At 40.7% G+C, this 14,571-nt stretch overlaps 1 protein-coding gene across 2 annotated transcripts in view; it reads left to right on the top strand.

Annotated features, from left to right (window-relative positions):
* LOC129169095 (LIM/homeobox protein Lhx1-like) overlaps positions 1 to 14,571 on the top strand; it is a 32,980-nt gene extending 18,409 nt beyond the window's left edge. The window contains exons 1-5 of one of the 2 annotated variants that reach the window (XM_054755131.1): positions 6,899 to 7,477; positions 8,026 to 8,249; positions 8,826 to 9,103; positions 10,011 to 10,167; positions 12,030 to 14,571. In XM_054755131.1, coding sequence (XP_054611106.1) covers positions 7,308 to 7,477; positions 8,026 to 8,249; positions 8,826 to 9,103; positions 10,011 to 10,167; positions 12,030 to 12,406 — 1,206 coding nt within the window. In that variant the 5' untranslated portion in view covers positions 6,899 to 7,307 and the 3' untranslated portion in view covers positions 12,407 to 14,571. Of the gene's footprint in view, positions 1 to 6,898; positions 7,478 to 8,025; positions 8,250 to 8,825; positions 9,104 to 10,010; positions 10,168 to 12,029 lie in introns of those variants that run through there. The other variant, XM_054755132.1, reaches the window with a different exon arrangement.

The following is a 14,571-nucleotide window of genomic DNA, read 5'->3' as shown; positions in this document are numbered from 1 at the left end:
TAGACACAATATTTGCATAGAGACAAAGTCCCAAAGCTAACAGCGTATAACTAATGCCGAGTGTTGTCTTACTTCACCTTCCGTCAAGGACAACTGCAAGCGCTGCTGTTTTGTTTGGTAGCTAACAGGATGCTGGAACAACTTTACAACCAATTTCCATATTTTGTTGCATATTTGGATAAATAGTAGCGATGCACCATATCTTTTTTTTCAAACTGATACGTTTGTGCTACCGATAACCGAGCTGCTTTTTTCATTTCGATTTGCACTGTATTCGGTGCACTGTATTCGGGTACATGCGCTGAGCAGCCGCCGTGACGCCACGGAGGTCTCTGGCAAACCTTTCACTCTTTTCCAATGCTGCAGGCGGCTGATAAGGTTTTTTGTGTGCTCGATGGGGTTTTCTTCCTCACATCGCGGAGAATTTGGTACATCTCGCACACAAAATGTTGAAAACTTTGTTACGACAGGCCGTGAACGTCACAGGCAGGTGAAAAAAGGAGTGCTTGATTTGCTAAGCTAAGGTAATCCTGCCTCATTGGAACATTTTTTAAAATGATCGTTTATCAGAGCTATTTTTAATAATAATAATTATCGTGCACTGGTCACTAGGTGTCAGTAACGTTACTGACATGTTGGCTGGGATACACAAGCACCAGACTTGATGGGAGGAACAACAACAGGCTTTTATTGCAGCTTTCAATGATCTCACGACAGACACAATAATCTCTAACACAGTCACAGCCGTAACCCACGCCAAGCCAAAACTCAACTTTGAATCCCCGACGCCACTTCCTGTCCGCCCCCATTAAGCTCCCCTAGCACCGGAACACATTTACAGCAAGACGAGTCATATTTATGTCTTATATGTCGTATTTCTCTTATTATGTCTACTATACTGGATAATAGGAGTGTAAATGTGACTATAGGGGTGTTATTTCATGTCTAGAGGGCTCTAATCATGTTGAAAAGCGTATTTAAAGGTGGTAAACAGGTTTTCTATGCTTTAACTACCAAAATATTCCATTTATAAATAAGGAATCCTCGTTTGTGGAAATTCACTTATCATGATGTGTTCTGGTCTGGCACTAATTAACCACGATAAGGGGGGGGGTTACTGTACACACAAGACATGAAAGACTACAGTAATAAAAAGATGAAATACAAGAATGAAATTACTTTTAAGCCTATGGTTGTCTCGCAAGGCTTTCTTCAAATATTGTCCCAGGCTAGTCTTCTCTCTGTAACAGTGCACCGGACCCATGACCCCCTTCCCCCCCAGGATTCGTTAGCACTCGATCATCTTTATGCTTTATGATGGCCATGACTGATATTGGTGGGCGTGTCTTTTCTCTCTCTGAGCTAATGTTCATTTTCACTTCCATGGCGACGGCTTTCCTTTTCTTTGGCGCGCTGCTGCTCGGGAGACGTAATGACGTCCAAGCGGTGGAACCACTTCCCCAGCGAGTCTCATGTTTACGGGCCAAAGTGAAGTTGGTAATCTCCACGGAAGGCGATGAATGGAGGACCGCCGTGGGCTTAGCTGTTCAACCTCGGTGATGTCCGTGCTATCTTTACACAGCGTTGCAGTGATAAAGTGCTGAGTGAGTACGTTTTCACCAACTGCACTGATGTTTGGACAATATGTAGTTCGTTGACTTTCACCGCGACCCCCAAATAGAAGGAAGGAAGCCCGGCTAACACGCGGATGCTTTCATGCACACTCAAACGCCCATCTGTGCACAAGCAGCATCGGCGTACGCAGCATGACAGCATCCCTGAGGGACTCATGACACCGAGCAAGCTAAACAGAAGCTGATGGTGTGACAGAGCAGGGAAGCGGCCACCCCCTCCCTCCTGCCCCGCCCTGCCATTCTGCTCCTTTATAACTTTACAAAATAGCCTTTTAATTTGCTGTAGCGTCTGGGGTGTCTGAATTGTGCCTGCATCAATCACCATCATCACCAGGGGGGCTGAGGGCACGCCGTCCCTCGGGCCCTCTCAGTGAACGGCCCCTCAGGCACATCACTCTCATACGGGACGGGGTTCCCTCTGTCTCGCTCTTCCTAAAGCCCGTCCACATCCATGCCCGCATGTCTTTAAAGGAAAAGTGTACTTCTTTTGGAATGTTGCCCATCATCCACAATCCTTAAGTGGGACATGAAAACACGTCTTTCTCTTTTCTGTACCTTCTAAAGATATAAAAACAGGTAAAAAGAGGCAGCTAATGAATGGGACGCACCTATCCCGCCTATGAAAACACGTCCAAAAAGCCCCAAGAAGGTTTAGTGGTTTTCCATCCATGCTGTGAGCGTGTAGTAACAGGTACATTCATGATAACATGTCATACTTGTAGTATTTTGGGAACTTCCTTCCTGGGTGCATTGATTTCACATAGCAACATAGAAAGGAACGCTACACCTAGCGTCAGAAACAAAAACACAGCTCCGATATGTAGCGTTAGCTTTGGCTAGTGGCCTGAGGCGTTGTCACTACTCCAGTAATGTAATTCTTGGGCTTAACAATGTGAATAACAATAATAATAACGTTGTAGTTTGGTCCATGTGCACGTCACATTGTTGGCGTTTTTTGGAGGGGCGTCCCATTACGTGCATTTTCAGCTGCCTCTTTTTAGCTGTTTTTATATCTTTAGAACACACACATGGGCAAAATTCCAAAAAACAAAGTGCACTTTTCCTTGAAAGCTGCTTTCATCGGCATGTGTGTGTGTGGCGCTCTTGGAGTTCTTGGTGTGAAGTTGTTTGATGGTCTTTCGGGTCAGGTTTCTCTGCCAGTTCTTCCAGCCCAAACTCCGACATGCAGCTTGCGCTTGGCACTGGGGTGGTGTTCCTGTACATTCCAAACAATCACGAGTATGGATTCCACCTCTGAGAGCGTTCCCTGTCCCGAGGACCTACATTTCAGGCAGAATGTACATTTCCTGACCTTTAAAGTCGACCTTTTACATTTCCATCCGACCATAATGATGGCTGCTACTGTGAAATGGCTAATAATAATAGAAGAATGTTTTCCTAAATGCTCTGTTTTTTTTATGCTGAATATTACGCTGCAAATGTCAGGCTGTCACATTCCTGCCTCAAATTCAAATTCAGGAGATGTCGAAGGCTTTGGGCGCTGCAACTGTGAGAATCAAGCGTAAAGGTGATATTTTCTTTTCCCATAAATCCGGGGCGTCCAAAGTGCAGCCCAGGGGCCATTTGTGGCCTGAAGCTGCTTTACAGTTTTAGCTGAAATAAAAAAGGAAAGAAAAATTGTTCAGTAGAAAAATGAGTGATGTAAGTGAAAAAAAAAACGTTATTTTACAACAATAAAGTCTGAATATTATGAGGAAAAATATATATTATAGAAGCATAAAGTTTAAATATTAAAGAAAAAAGAATTGTTTTCAATGTTGTATTCTGAGAATGAAATAAAAAAATATTTTGGGACACAAAATTATTATGAAAAAGTTATGAAAAATATTATGAAATATGAAAAAAGATTCACAATAATATAGTTGAAAAATTTGTTATAAAAAAATTAATAGAAAGCAACGTAAGGGGAAGTAATCATTTTACAACAATAAAGTCGAATTATTATGAGGGAAAATATATCTTATAGTTGTTAAAAAATGGCTTGGAGGCTGTGTCTTCTTGAAATATATAAATATTATATAATATATAAACAGTAACATGGCTTGCTTTACAAAATGTCAAATATCAACCTTCAGCATGCATCCCTCGCTTGGAAAAAGTTTGGGCACCCCTCTCATAAGCACAGGCTATGGTATGTTTGTTCACTTCCTGTGTGATGCTTCATGTACGCTAGCAGTCAAAAGACAGACACTTTTTCATTCAATAACATCAGAAAGTGTCTCCAAACTTTTGAGCGCGTCGTTAAGAAACAAAAAAACAGCGTCCATGTGAATGTTTTTGTTTGTTTGTTTATAGGTGACAAAGTGTGAACTTTTCCTCCTTGCTCTGCCCTTTTGTTGGACACTTACAAGGTTTGGAGACGCTTTGTCATGTTATTGAATGAGCAATTGTCCCCACACTTTTGACTGGTAATGTAAAGAATCCTATTGCTTTTTGCAAGTTAAGTCGCTTAAATGCGTCTGTAGCGTTTCCGTTTGCACCAATTTGCTTTTTCTACTATTTATTCCAATGAATGGTCCCAGTGGCGGGGGTGGGGGGGCTCTTCATGATGTTAAGGCCAATTAGCAGCAATTAACAAACACTAATGACATGCCCCCTTTCCCCCCCATTCCAAAACAAACTGTGTGCATCCTGCCAGATTCCAGTGCTTGAGAGAGACCCCCTGTGTGCTGGAGAGATACTGGAGGGTGGGGTGGTGGTTGGCAATGCACTGGGCAAGGTGGCTCATCAACACCTCCTACAGAGGAAGACAAACCCACAGGGAGACACTTGGAGCGCCACCATGATAATTGCTTCCCGTTCTGCTCATGTGCTTGTCACCTATGCAGAGAGCACCCATTTTAGTCTTTTCAGTGGCACAAACAGTCCAAGGACTTTTAAGCCTGCAGGTTTATTGTATAGACGGGCGGTGTATCGGACGTGTAGGAGTTAGCACTCGTCGCTAATCATTACTGCACTACTTGGAGTCCAGCCCATCACAAGCAGCTGGAAATTCACCAAAACCGTGAGGGAATTTCTGTAGAATCACAACGTCCCTGCTAGCGGCGGGAACATTCGTGTCAGCTCATTGGAATCGAGCGCCACTTCAGCGCTGTCCAGGGTGCTCAAAGAGCACAGAAAAATAAATACAGCAAAAACAATACACTAATCTGTCACCACGTCACAAAATATAGTAACTTTGTGGTTGAACGCAGGCTGTGATTGGTCAAACAATATGCATATTTAACCAACTTGTATGCATGTTTAGATTAAGTGAAGCATTTACCAGCATCAAAATGTCTACATGAAGTGAAATACAAATATAAGGCATTCAGTAGATGCATTCAAAGACATGATGATATCACTATGGGTCGGTAATGTTACATTGGTGAGACAATAGTCACTGCACAAAGTACAGAAACAGGAAGTTTCAACAAAAAATTCTACCAATGCTAACGTGTGTGAGTCTATATTATGTCCTATATGTCTTTTTTTTCTTTGTGTTTCTACTATATTGGGTAATAGGAGTGTAAAGGTGACTATAGGGGTGTTATTTTATGTCTAGAGGGCTCTAATGGTAAAAAGCATATTTAGAAGGTGGCAAACAGGTTTTCTAAGTCTTATTTTCTCTTAATATGTCTACTCTATTGGGTACACTTTTTCATGTCATTTGCCATTGAAAGCGTCTGTGGATATACTGCATGTGTTAGTATTGCTAGTGTTAGTGTTAGCCTTTGAAAGACTAGTAGAAGGAACATCATGAACGTGTGTGGAAAGCACTGTGCTGCTTCCGATGCTCACGCTCTCTGCCAAATCTGTCTCAAAATAAAAGACTAAAGATTGTTGAAGATACTCACACGTCCAAACCACACAAATGATGTGTAGTCGTTCTTCATTTCCTAATAAGTTGCCACCGAGTTTCAAATGTGACAAAATCAAAAATGTCCACTTGTTGTTGTTGGTGGTGCATTTTTAACATGTGTATTATTTTTATATTTTATTCATTTTTGAGGGAGGGGTAGGATTTGTTTTTTTTTTTGCATTAAGCATTGTTTCATACAGTATTGTTGAGTTTCAATATATTTTTTAAATGTACCCTTGTTGTTGATGTATTTATTTTATTTTTTATTTTGGCAGTAAACATTGTTTCATACCGCATTGTTATTTCCATAAAAATATATATTTTGTAAAAATGTACCCTTGTTCAACACTTTGTTTAGGTTTGATGTGAACCACATCGTTTTGATATTTGCTGTGTCTGTCACTTTGTAAAACACTTCTATGTTCATAACATGAAGTGCGGACCGGGGGGGCCATGGGGTGGTTTATTATTGGCCCATTGTGGAAATAAAGTTAAAATGGGGAAGATAGAGCCAAAGAAAAGCTGCCGTGTGTGTACTAATAATTAATAACACAAAGCTTTGTCTTTACATTTATGTAAATTATTTGTTTTTTTAAGCCTTTTATAAAATTGTGGTCCCCGCATCCTTTGATTTCTTTCAGTATGTGTCCCACGGTGGAAAACCTTTGGACAACCCCTGCGTGAAATGATTGTATAAATAATATGATTGTATATGTATCTACTATATAATATGATTGTATATATAATATGATTGTATATATAATATGATTGTATATTTATCTACTATATAATATGATTGTATATGTATCTACTATATAATATGATTGTATATTTATCTACTATATAATATGATTGTATATATAATATGATTGTATATGTATCTACTATATAATATGATTGTATATTTATCTACTATATAATATGATTGTATATATAATATGATTGTATATGTATCTACTATATAATATGATTGTAAATATATATATATATATATATATATATATATGATTGATTGTGTATTTATGTCAATAAAGTGGTTGTGATTGTGTATTTATGTATATAATATGATTGTATGTGTATGTGTATATACTGTGTATATATATATATATATATATATATATATATGTGTGTGTGTGTGTGTGTGTGTGTGTGTGTGCGTGTGTGTGTGTGTGTAATATGATACGGGTGTATATAATGTGATTTGTATTTTGATTGGAGGTCATTTAATTTTATGCACGTGGTGTTTTCCTTTTTCCTGACACTGAAATTGTAAACGCGCGCGCATTGGTCGTCCGCCATGTGACGTCCCTGGTTTCTCGGCAGGTGATTGGCTGCAGCCTAAGTAGTGCGCTGATTAGCGCGCCCGTCCGTGGGTGACATGACCACACTGGCGAAATGGGACACGAATGACGAGGTTGAGCACACCGACGGCATCCTGTTGTTGTTTTTCACCTTTTCCAGACGCCATCCGGGATATTCTGACACGCCACGTGGGTGCAAGCTTTCCGTACCTCCGCATGGGAGCACCTTGATGGGCCCGCCAGGTCTTTTAGGGCTTTCCTGCTGATGATGCTGCTGCACGAATGACCTGTTGTTTGGAGCTGCTGCTCGTGTGTGGATTGCTTGGTTTTCTTCTTGGATAAATATTCACCTTGACTTGGATGCAAAGGCAATCCCTGGATGAGAACGCCGAGGTGACGAGGAGACTGGAATAAACGTCAAACACTGCCCGTGTGTGTGTGTGTGTGTGTGTGTGTGTGTGTGTGTGTGTGTGCGTGTGTGTGTGTGTGTGTTGGAATTAAATCCACGCGATGATTCAGTGTGCAAATTGCGAAAAGCCAATTCTAGACCGGTTCTTGCTGAAAGTTCTGGACCGACCTTGGCACATTCAGTGCGTGCAATGCTGCGACTGCAAATGCACGTTGACAGAAAAGTGCTTTTCCCGGGAAGGAAGACTCTACTGCAAGAATGACTTCTTTAGGCAAGTATGCAACACTCACTTCAGCGCAACCAAACCAACATTTGCAAAGAAGCTGGGGGGAAGTTGCTTGCATCGTAATCATTTTTATTGTATTTTATTTATCTTACTTCTCTTTTTCTTTTCTTTTTTTACTTACATTCTTCTTATTATTAACGATCATATCGTATATAAAGCAATATTATCACTATTACTACTGTTAGATACTTGTAGCCACTTTTACAGTACAGTAAGAATAAAACAAGAATAAAAATGTCAAATCAAAAAGAAAATACCTAAAATGCAATGCAAAAATAGATAAACAGTAATGCGTATCAATATTGTGCAATTACAATCATTGAATTTGTATTTAATAATATCGTAACATCATTGTTTGGTATTTCTGTTATTATGATGATAAAAAAACAGCTCAATTCCAAGCCTTTTCTAATCATTCCAGTTCCAGTGCGTTTGTCCACATACGCCATTTAGCCCTTCATTCTTTTTGTGCACAGTGCACGTGCAGCACGCCTCACATTTGCAACATCCGCGCTGTCTTGTCGCCCGCACAGGAGGTTCGGGACCAAGTGTGGAGGATGCTCCCAGGGGATTCTCCCCAGCGATCTTGTCCGCAGAGCCAAGAGCAAAGTGTTCCACCTCAACTGCTTCACTTGCGTCATGTGCAACAAGCAGCTGTCCACCGGAGAGGAGCTTTACATCCTGGACGAATTCAAGTTCGTTTGCAAGGAGGACTACCACAACAGCAGCAACGCCAAGGACGCCATCCACCTCTCAGGTTCAAACGAAGAAATACCTCCTTTTTATCCGATATTCATATTTTTCTATTTTTTATGTGTGTTGACTTTTACTACAACTCACTTTGCGCACTCTTGTTTTGGTTACTTTGGTGCATATTTGTTGCTCTGATATTTACTTTTAATGCTGTGGCTTCATGTCTGAAGTTTTTTTTATTATTATTTATCTTATTAAAAACAATCCAAATAAATCACAAAATAATGATTTTTGTTAAATTAAATAGAGTGGAAAATTAATTGAACATTATTAGGCTCGTGTCTGTCATTTGTGGCGTTCATATGATTAGAATGTTTTATATAATAAACGAGTAATCATAATGAATCCACTGGCAATGTGTTTGTTTTTATAACAATAATAATAGCATTTTTTTTACATCCTTTAGTAGTAGTAGTATGAAAATCCAGTTTTGTGCAAGATCAATTACAAGCAAATTATAATAATTCTAATAATAATAATAATAATAATAATAATAATAATAATAATAATAATAATAATAATAATAATGTGATCCCATGGCCTAAATATGCACTGAAATCTTTTCTTTCCTTATTTCCAGTGACAACATGCAGCGAGCCCAGTTTGTCTCCGGACTCGCAGGACCTGCAGCAGGACGACGGCAAGGACTCGGAACCGGGCCATTTGTCGGATAAAGACGTGTGCCCCAACGAGAACGACGAGCAGGGCGCCGTGGGGAAGAGACGCGGCCCTCGGACCACCATCAAGGCCAAGCAGCTGGAGACCCTGAAAGCGGCTTTTGCGGCCACACCGAAGCCCACGAGACACATCAGGGAGCAGCTGTCGCGGGAGACCGGTCTCAACATGAGGGTCATCCAGGTATAGATGCACTGGGAATATTCTTTTTTTGCTGCTGCAATGCTGCGATTTTCTCCTTTTTTCATTTGCGCGCAAAGCAGTAAGAAATCCTTGCCGTGTCGTCTACAGCGTTTTTAGTCCTTTCAACTTTATGTAAGTTCACCCGCTGCCTTAAAATTGCAATTCAAGTCAAGTTAAGTGTTGTCTTTATTTTGACTAACAAAATTTCGTTTATAAAGTAAAAAAGTCAAGCTGGAATTGGAACCCTGGTCGTCCACGCCGTAGGATAAAACATTGCCGACTAAGCTAGGTAGCCAGCATCGCATCATACCTTTGGATAACCTTACACTTTAGCCACTTCACGTTACTCATTCGCGTTAATTTGAAGAGCTATGACAAGTTTTGAGTGTGAAACGTAAGCTTGTACGTTTTCTGAAGTTGAACTTAAGTTTGTGTGTCGTGTTAACCTCGGGCTGATCACGGAGCGTCCATTTAGCTACAATGTGTAAGTTACCAACGAAAACAAAAGGGGACTACTTTCCATTGCGGATGGACAAAACTTGTGAATTGGCCTAAGATGTTAATTAAGAGTCAAAGGGACATTTGGTTGTTGACTTTTTTGTTCTTTTCCTTTCCACCCTGCGACCGGTTGTTGGTCCCCAGTTTTTATTATGTCCTCATGCTATGCTGTTAAGTGCTTAACAGTCAATTCTACGACGTGGGATACGCGGGTTCAAGTCCTGCTGAGGATTTCTACTTTATAAACGTGAGTTTGTTCGCCAAAACCAAGACAGCGCCTGAGTTGAATAGCAATTTTAAGGCAGCGGGTGAATTTGCTTTCGCCAGTTGAATGGGCCAAGAATGTTTTCCATTGTAGATTAAATTTTATTATCAGTGCTTTTAATTTCATCTTGTTCCCCCAAAAAAGGTGTGGTTCCAAAACCGGAGGTCCAAAGAGAGGCGCATGAAGCAGCTGAGTGCCCTGAGTGCCAGGAGACACATGTTCTTTCGCAGCCCCAGAAGGATGAGGTCTTTGGGGGAGAGGATGGACACTCCAGAGCTTGGACATTTCTCCTACTATGGAGGTGAGCAAACATTGCTGGAATGCTGGTACAATGTAGAAATAGACTGCGTAGTTACCAGGGCTGCAACTAACCATTCCTTTCTTAGCCCATTCATATGAAGCTTAATAGGTGTACCCTGGACCAGGGGTCAGCCACCTTGCCCCCTTTTAAAGTAAATAAAAACAGTCTGGAGATGCAAACGCAACATGAGTTTTAGTCTTTTTCAGTTTTAGATGTTAGAGCATCAGAACAGAACAGTCAGGAGTGCACTTTGCAAGGCCTTTCTCAGGTCATTTGTGTCACATTAACGGCAATCCGAGCCCACTTTCGTATCATTAAGAAAGAAATAAACAGTTGCAGCTCGGCAGTTTGGAAAAAGCAAACATAAATGTAGGAATGTTTCTGATTTCCCCATAACATCTGATAACATGTACAGTAGGATAAGATTAGATAACATGCTGGAGATATGATAACATAGAGGATATGATACCGTATATGATATGATAGCATGCTGGAGATATGATAACATAGAGGATATGATACCGTATATGATAAGATAACATGCTGGAGATATGATAACATAGAGGATATGATACCGTATATGATAAGATAACATGCTGGAGATATGATAACATATAGGATATGATACCGTATATGATAAGATAACATGCTGTAGATATGATACTATATATGATACGATACCATATATGAACATTATTATAACATACGGTAGATATGATAACATATAGGATATGATACTGTATGTGATATGATAACATGCTGTAGATATAATAACATATATGATATGATACTGTATATGATATGATAACATGCTGTAGATATGATAACATATATGATATGATAACATACTGTGGATATAATAACATATAGGATAAGATAAGATGCTGTAGATATGATACTATGTATGATACGATACCATATATGATATGATAACACACGGTCGATATGATAACATATAGGATAAGATAAGATAGATATAATAACATAGATGACAAGATATGACAGGATGTTGCTCTTCACACATGACTGCGCCCGATGTTGATGATTTTTTATTCTCTTTTGATGTATTGATGGTTAGCTTACCTTGGGGATTGCATACTCAATCCCTGCAGGCAAAGCAAGGGGCCATCGACATTTAAACATTCAAAAACATTCAAAGTAACATAATACATTCATAATCATTTTTTATGATTTTTGGCATGACTGGAAGGAGCCACAACAAGGAGGCTGGGGGGGGGTCAATGCTGATGTGTGTGAATATCTTGTTTGACCTCAAACACAAACAAAAGAAGGACAAATAACAAGTCCGTTAGAGATGTTCACATTGGAGGGATGTGAAATCAGAGGTGATTGACATTTTTACGTGGAAAAAACGCTGAATCGAATAATAATAATAGCAAAATAGCTGTCGATGAGTCATTGATTCATTGTTGCAGCTGTAATATTTATCAGTGCATCGTCCTGAGTGACAATAAAGCTGACTTTTCCTTGACATAATAATGTAACTACATAATAATAATTCAAATATTATTTTTAATTACATCATTTCATGACAAAAATAGCAGTTTGGACGGCCGCTGTGACTAAAATGTGTGTGTGGTTGCATGGAAACAAATAACATGTTGGCTTTACATGCCATGCCTGCAAACAACAAGCCTAAAAACCCCAAATGAACTGTTCAATTAGAGCAGCTCTAGAAACAAGAAAAAATGGCTGCCAGGTGTGGCCAAACAGTACCTTTCTGATGGGCTCAGAAATGGGTCACCCTGGTGGAAAGACCAGAATTCCTCTTGTTTGCCGCTCATCATTTTCAAGTGCAGGTATGTATGCTAATCCCCCCCCCCCCTTTTGAATGGCTGCAGATTATCCTCCTGAATACTACGGCCAAGGCGGGAATTACGAGTACTTCCAAGGCCCGCCGTCATCCCAGGCTCAGACACCAGCAGACTTGGGATTCGTGCCCTCCGCCGTCCCCGCTGGCACCCCACTGGGGGCCATCGAGCACCGCCACCCCGGGCACCACTGTCCGGGAGAGGTGCAGTGTTTCCCCGACCCGGTAGTCCACCATCCCATGAACTCGCCCAGTCCGGAGCCCAGCGGACCGGGCTCAATGCACAGCATCTCCAGTGAGATGTGTGGGCCCGGCACCCCTTTCACCGCCGTCACCCTCGGCGATAACGGATACACCAACCAGCTGTCGCAGCCCTCGTCAGAGGTGAGCGAAGGAACTGTGTGGTAAAGACTAGCATTTTCAAGGCAAATCAGTATTTATTTCATTGATTGATTGATTTTAATGTATTTGTTTCTATTTAATGAACACGTACATCTCTGTACATGAATGTGATTGTCTGCAGGTGATTGTATTCAAAATGGGACCTCACTGATGGAGCAATAAACGTACATACAGACATGCACTGGAATGGTTGACTTTTTGGGGGTTTAGGGACCTCTCCAAAAAATCATTCTACAATAATATGTAGGATATGCATGTACACATTTTTCAAATTTAAATCACCTTTCAGTATTGAAAAAAACCATCTCCAGACAATGGTGAAGGTTTTAGATTATGATTGTCACGTTCATCGCATTTGACCAAAAAGCTCTCTCAGGACTGTGAAGTTCTTTTTTTTCCCCATTCTTCATTCTGTGTGAAAACCTTCAAAAAGGATTCATGAAGTGTATATTTGGGGAATAACGCTTTTATATACAGAATGATTGGGCTTTAAAGGAAAAGTGCACTTTTGGGGGGAATGTCGCCCATCACCCACAATCCTTATGTGGGACGTGAACACATGTATTTCTCTTTTCTGTGCATTCTAAAGATATAAAAACGGGTAAAAAGAGGCAGGTAATGAATGCACGTCATGTGACACACCTATTGCGCCTATGAAAACATCTCCAACGTTACACCTAGTGTCAAAAACAAAAACACAGCAGCAGCGGCGGCAGCGCCACTATGTAGCGTCACCTTTAGCTCATGTGTGGTGAAGCTAGTCGCTAGCCGGCTAGTAGCTCGCCGCTGTGGCGTGGCGAGGTGTCACTGCGCCAGAAAGGTAGTTGTTGGGTGTAACAATGTTTATAACAATATGTACGTATATGTATGCATTCTGTACCGTATTTTCCGGACTACAAGTCACACCTTTTTTCATGGTTTGGCTGGGCCTGAGACTTGTACTCTGAAGCGACTTATATATATTTTTTTCACACTGACAGCCACGAGCGGACGCTGTAGGCTTGTGTGCCAGTTTCTGCTACTCCTATCACTCCCGTACCACCGAAAATGTACAAGGTAAACACCAGCTTATAAAGACAAGTGAGAAAGATCCTAGCGTGCAGATTGCAAGTGCAAATAAACTTGTGATGTTGTTTAGGCTGAATAACTATAATCTGAATAAGTGTTACGTTAGCAGACGCCTATTTAGCCTGTTCGCCATGTTATTGTTATTATTATAACCTGCCTTTCAAGATGAAATGTCTGTTCTTAGGCTCTGATTTTATCAAAGACATTTCCCCCCCAAAATGTGACTTATAGCCCAGTACGACTTACATATGTTTTCAACTTCTTCATTGTGCATTTTTGGCTGGTGCCACTCACACTCCAGAGAGACTTGTAGTCCAGAAAATACGGTAAAAGGAGCGTTGCTTCAGAAGGCTTTACAGGCGGAATAGGTGCGTCCCGTTACGTGCATTCTTAGCTGCCTCTTTTTAGCTGTTTTTATATCTTTAGGACACACAGGATGTGGATGACCCCCCCCAAAAAGTGAACTTTTCCTTTAAGAAGATGAGTTACTTTCAATCTCAGTGTATAAACGCTCATGGAGAAGAAGAAAGCGATTCAGAGGGAAAGTGTTAGAGCTGTGTTTTGTGTGTTGGCTTGCAGTGCTAGCTTGTAACTGGAAACACACACACACACACACGCACACACGCGCACACACACACACACACACACACAGCTGCCAAATGGCTAATTGTGTGATTGTTGCGTCTGTGATGTGGAGATGCTTGTTGGAGATAAGATAAGGTGATGTTGTTGACCATTCACTGTACGATGAATAAAATCCCAATGATTGTTATTTGTACAAATTCACTTTCCTCTTCATTCATTCCTTCATTCATTCATTCATTCATCTGGTAAAGGTCAATGTCAACATGTTTGGAAGCTAGTTTTGTATGTTTTGTTGTGTTATTATTAAAACTAAGTCAAATAAAACCCACGTGGACACAAAAGAAATATTCTCTTCGCAAAGCCTAAAATGATTTGACGACGCCGCAGCTTGGAAAAAAAGAAAAGAAAGCTTTGCTTTGCTTGATTAAAAATGTCAGCGCCAGGCGCGGCTGCGGCGCTCATGCACAATTTATGTTTGCCGGCCTGCTATTTTTCTACCGGAGCGCGAGCCCGAATGT

This window comes from Dunckerocampus dactyliophorus, chromosome 16 (genome assembly GCF_027744805.1).
Source record: "Dunckerocampus dactyliophorus isolate RoL2022-P2 chromosome 16, RoL_Ddac_1.1, whole genome shotgun sequence".
Lineage (NCBI taxonomy): Eukaryota > Metazoa > Chordata > Actinopteri > Syngnathiformes > Syngnathidae > Dunckerocampus > Dunckerocampus dactyliophorus.
The sequence above is the reverse complement of the archived record's forward strand: the minus strand, read 5'-3'. Positions and strand labels throughout refer to the sequence as shown.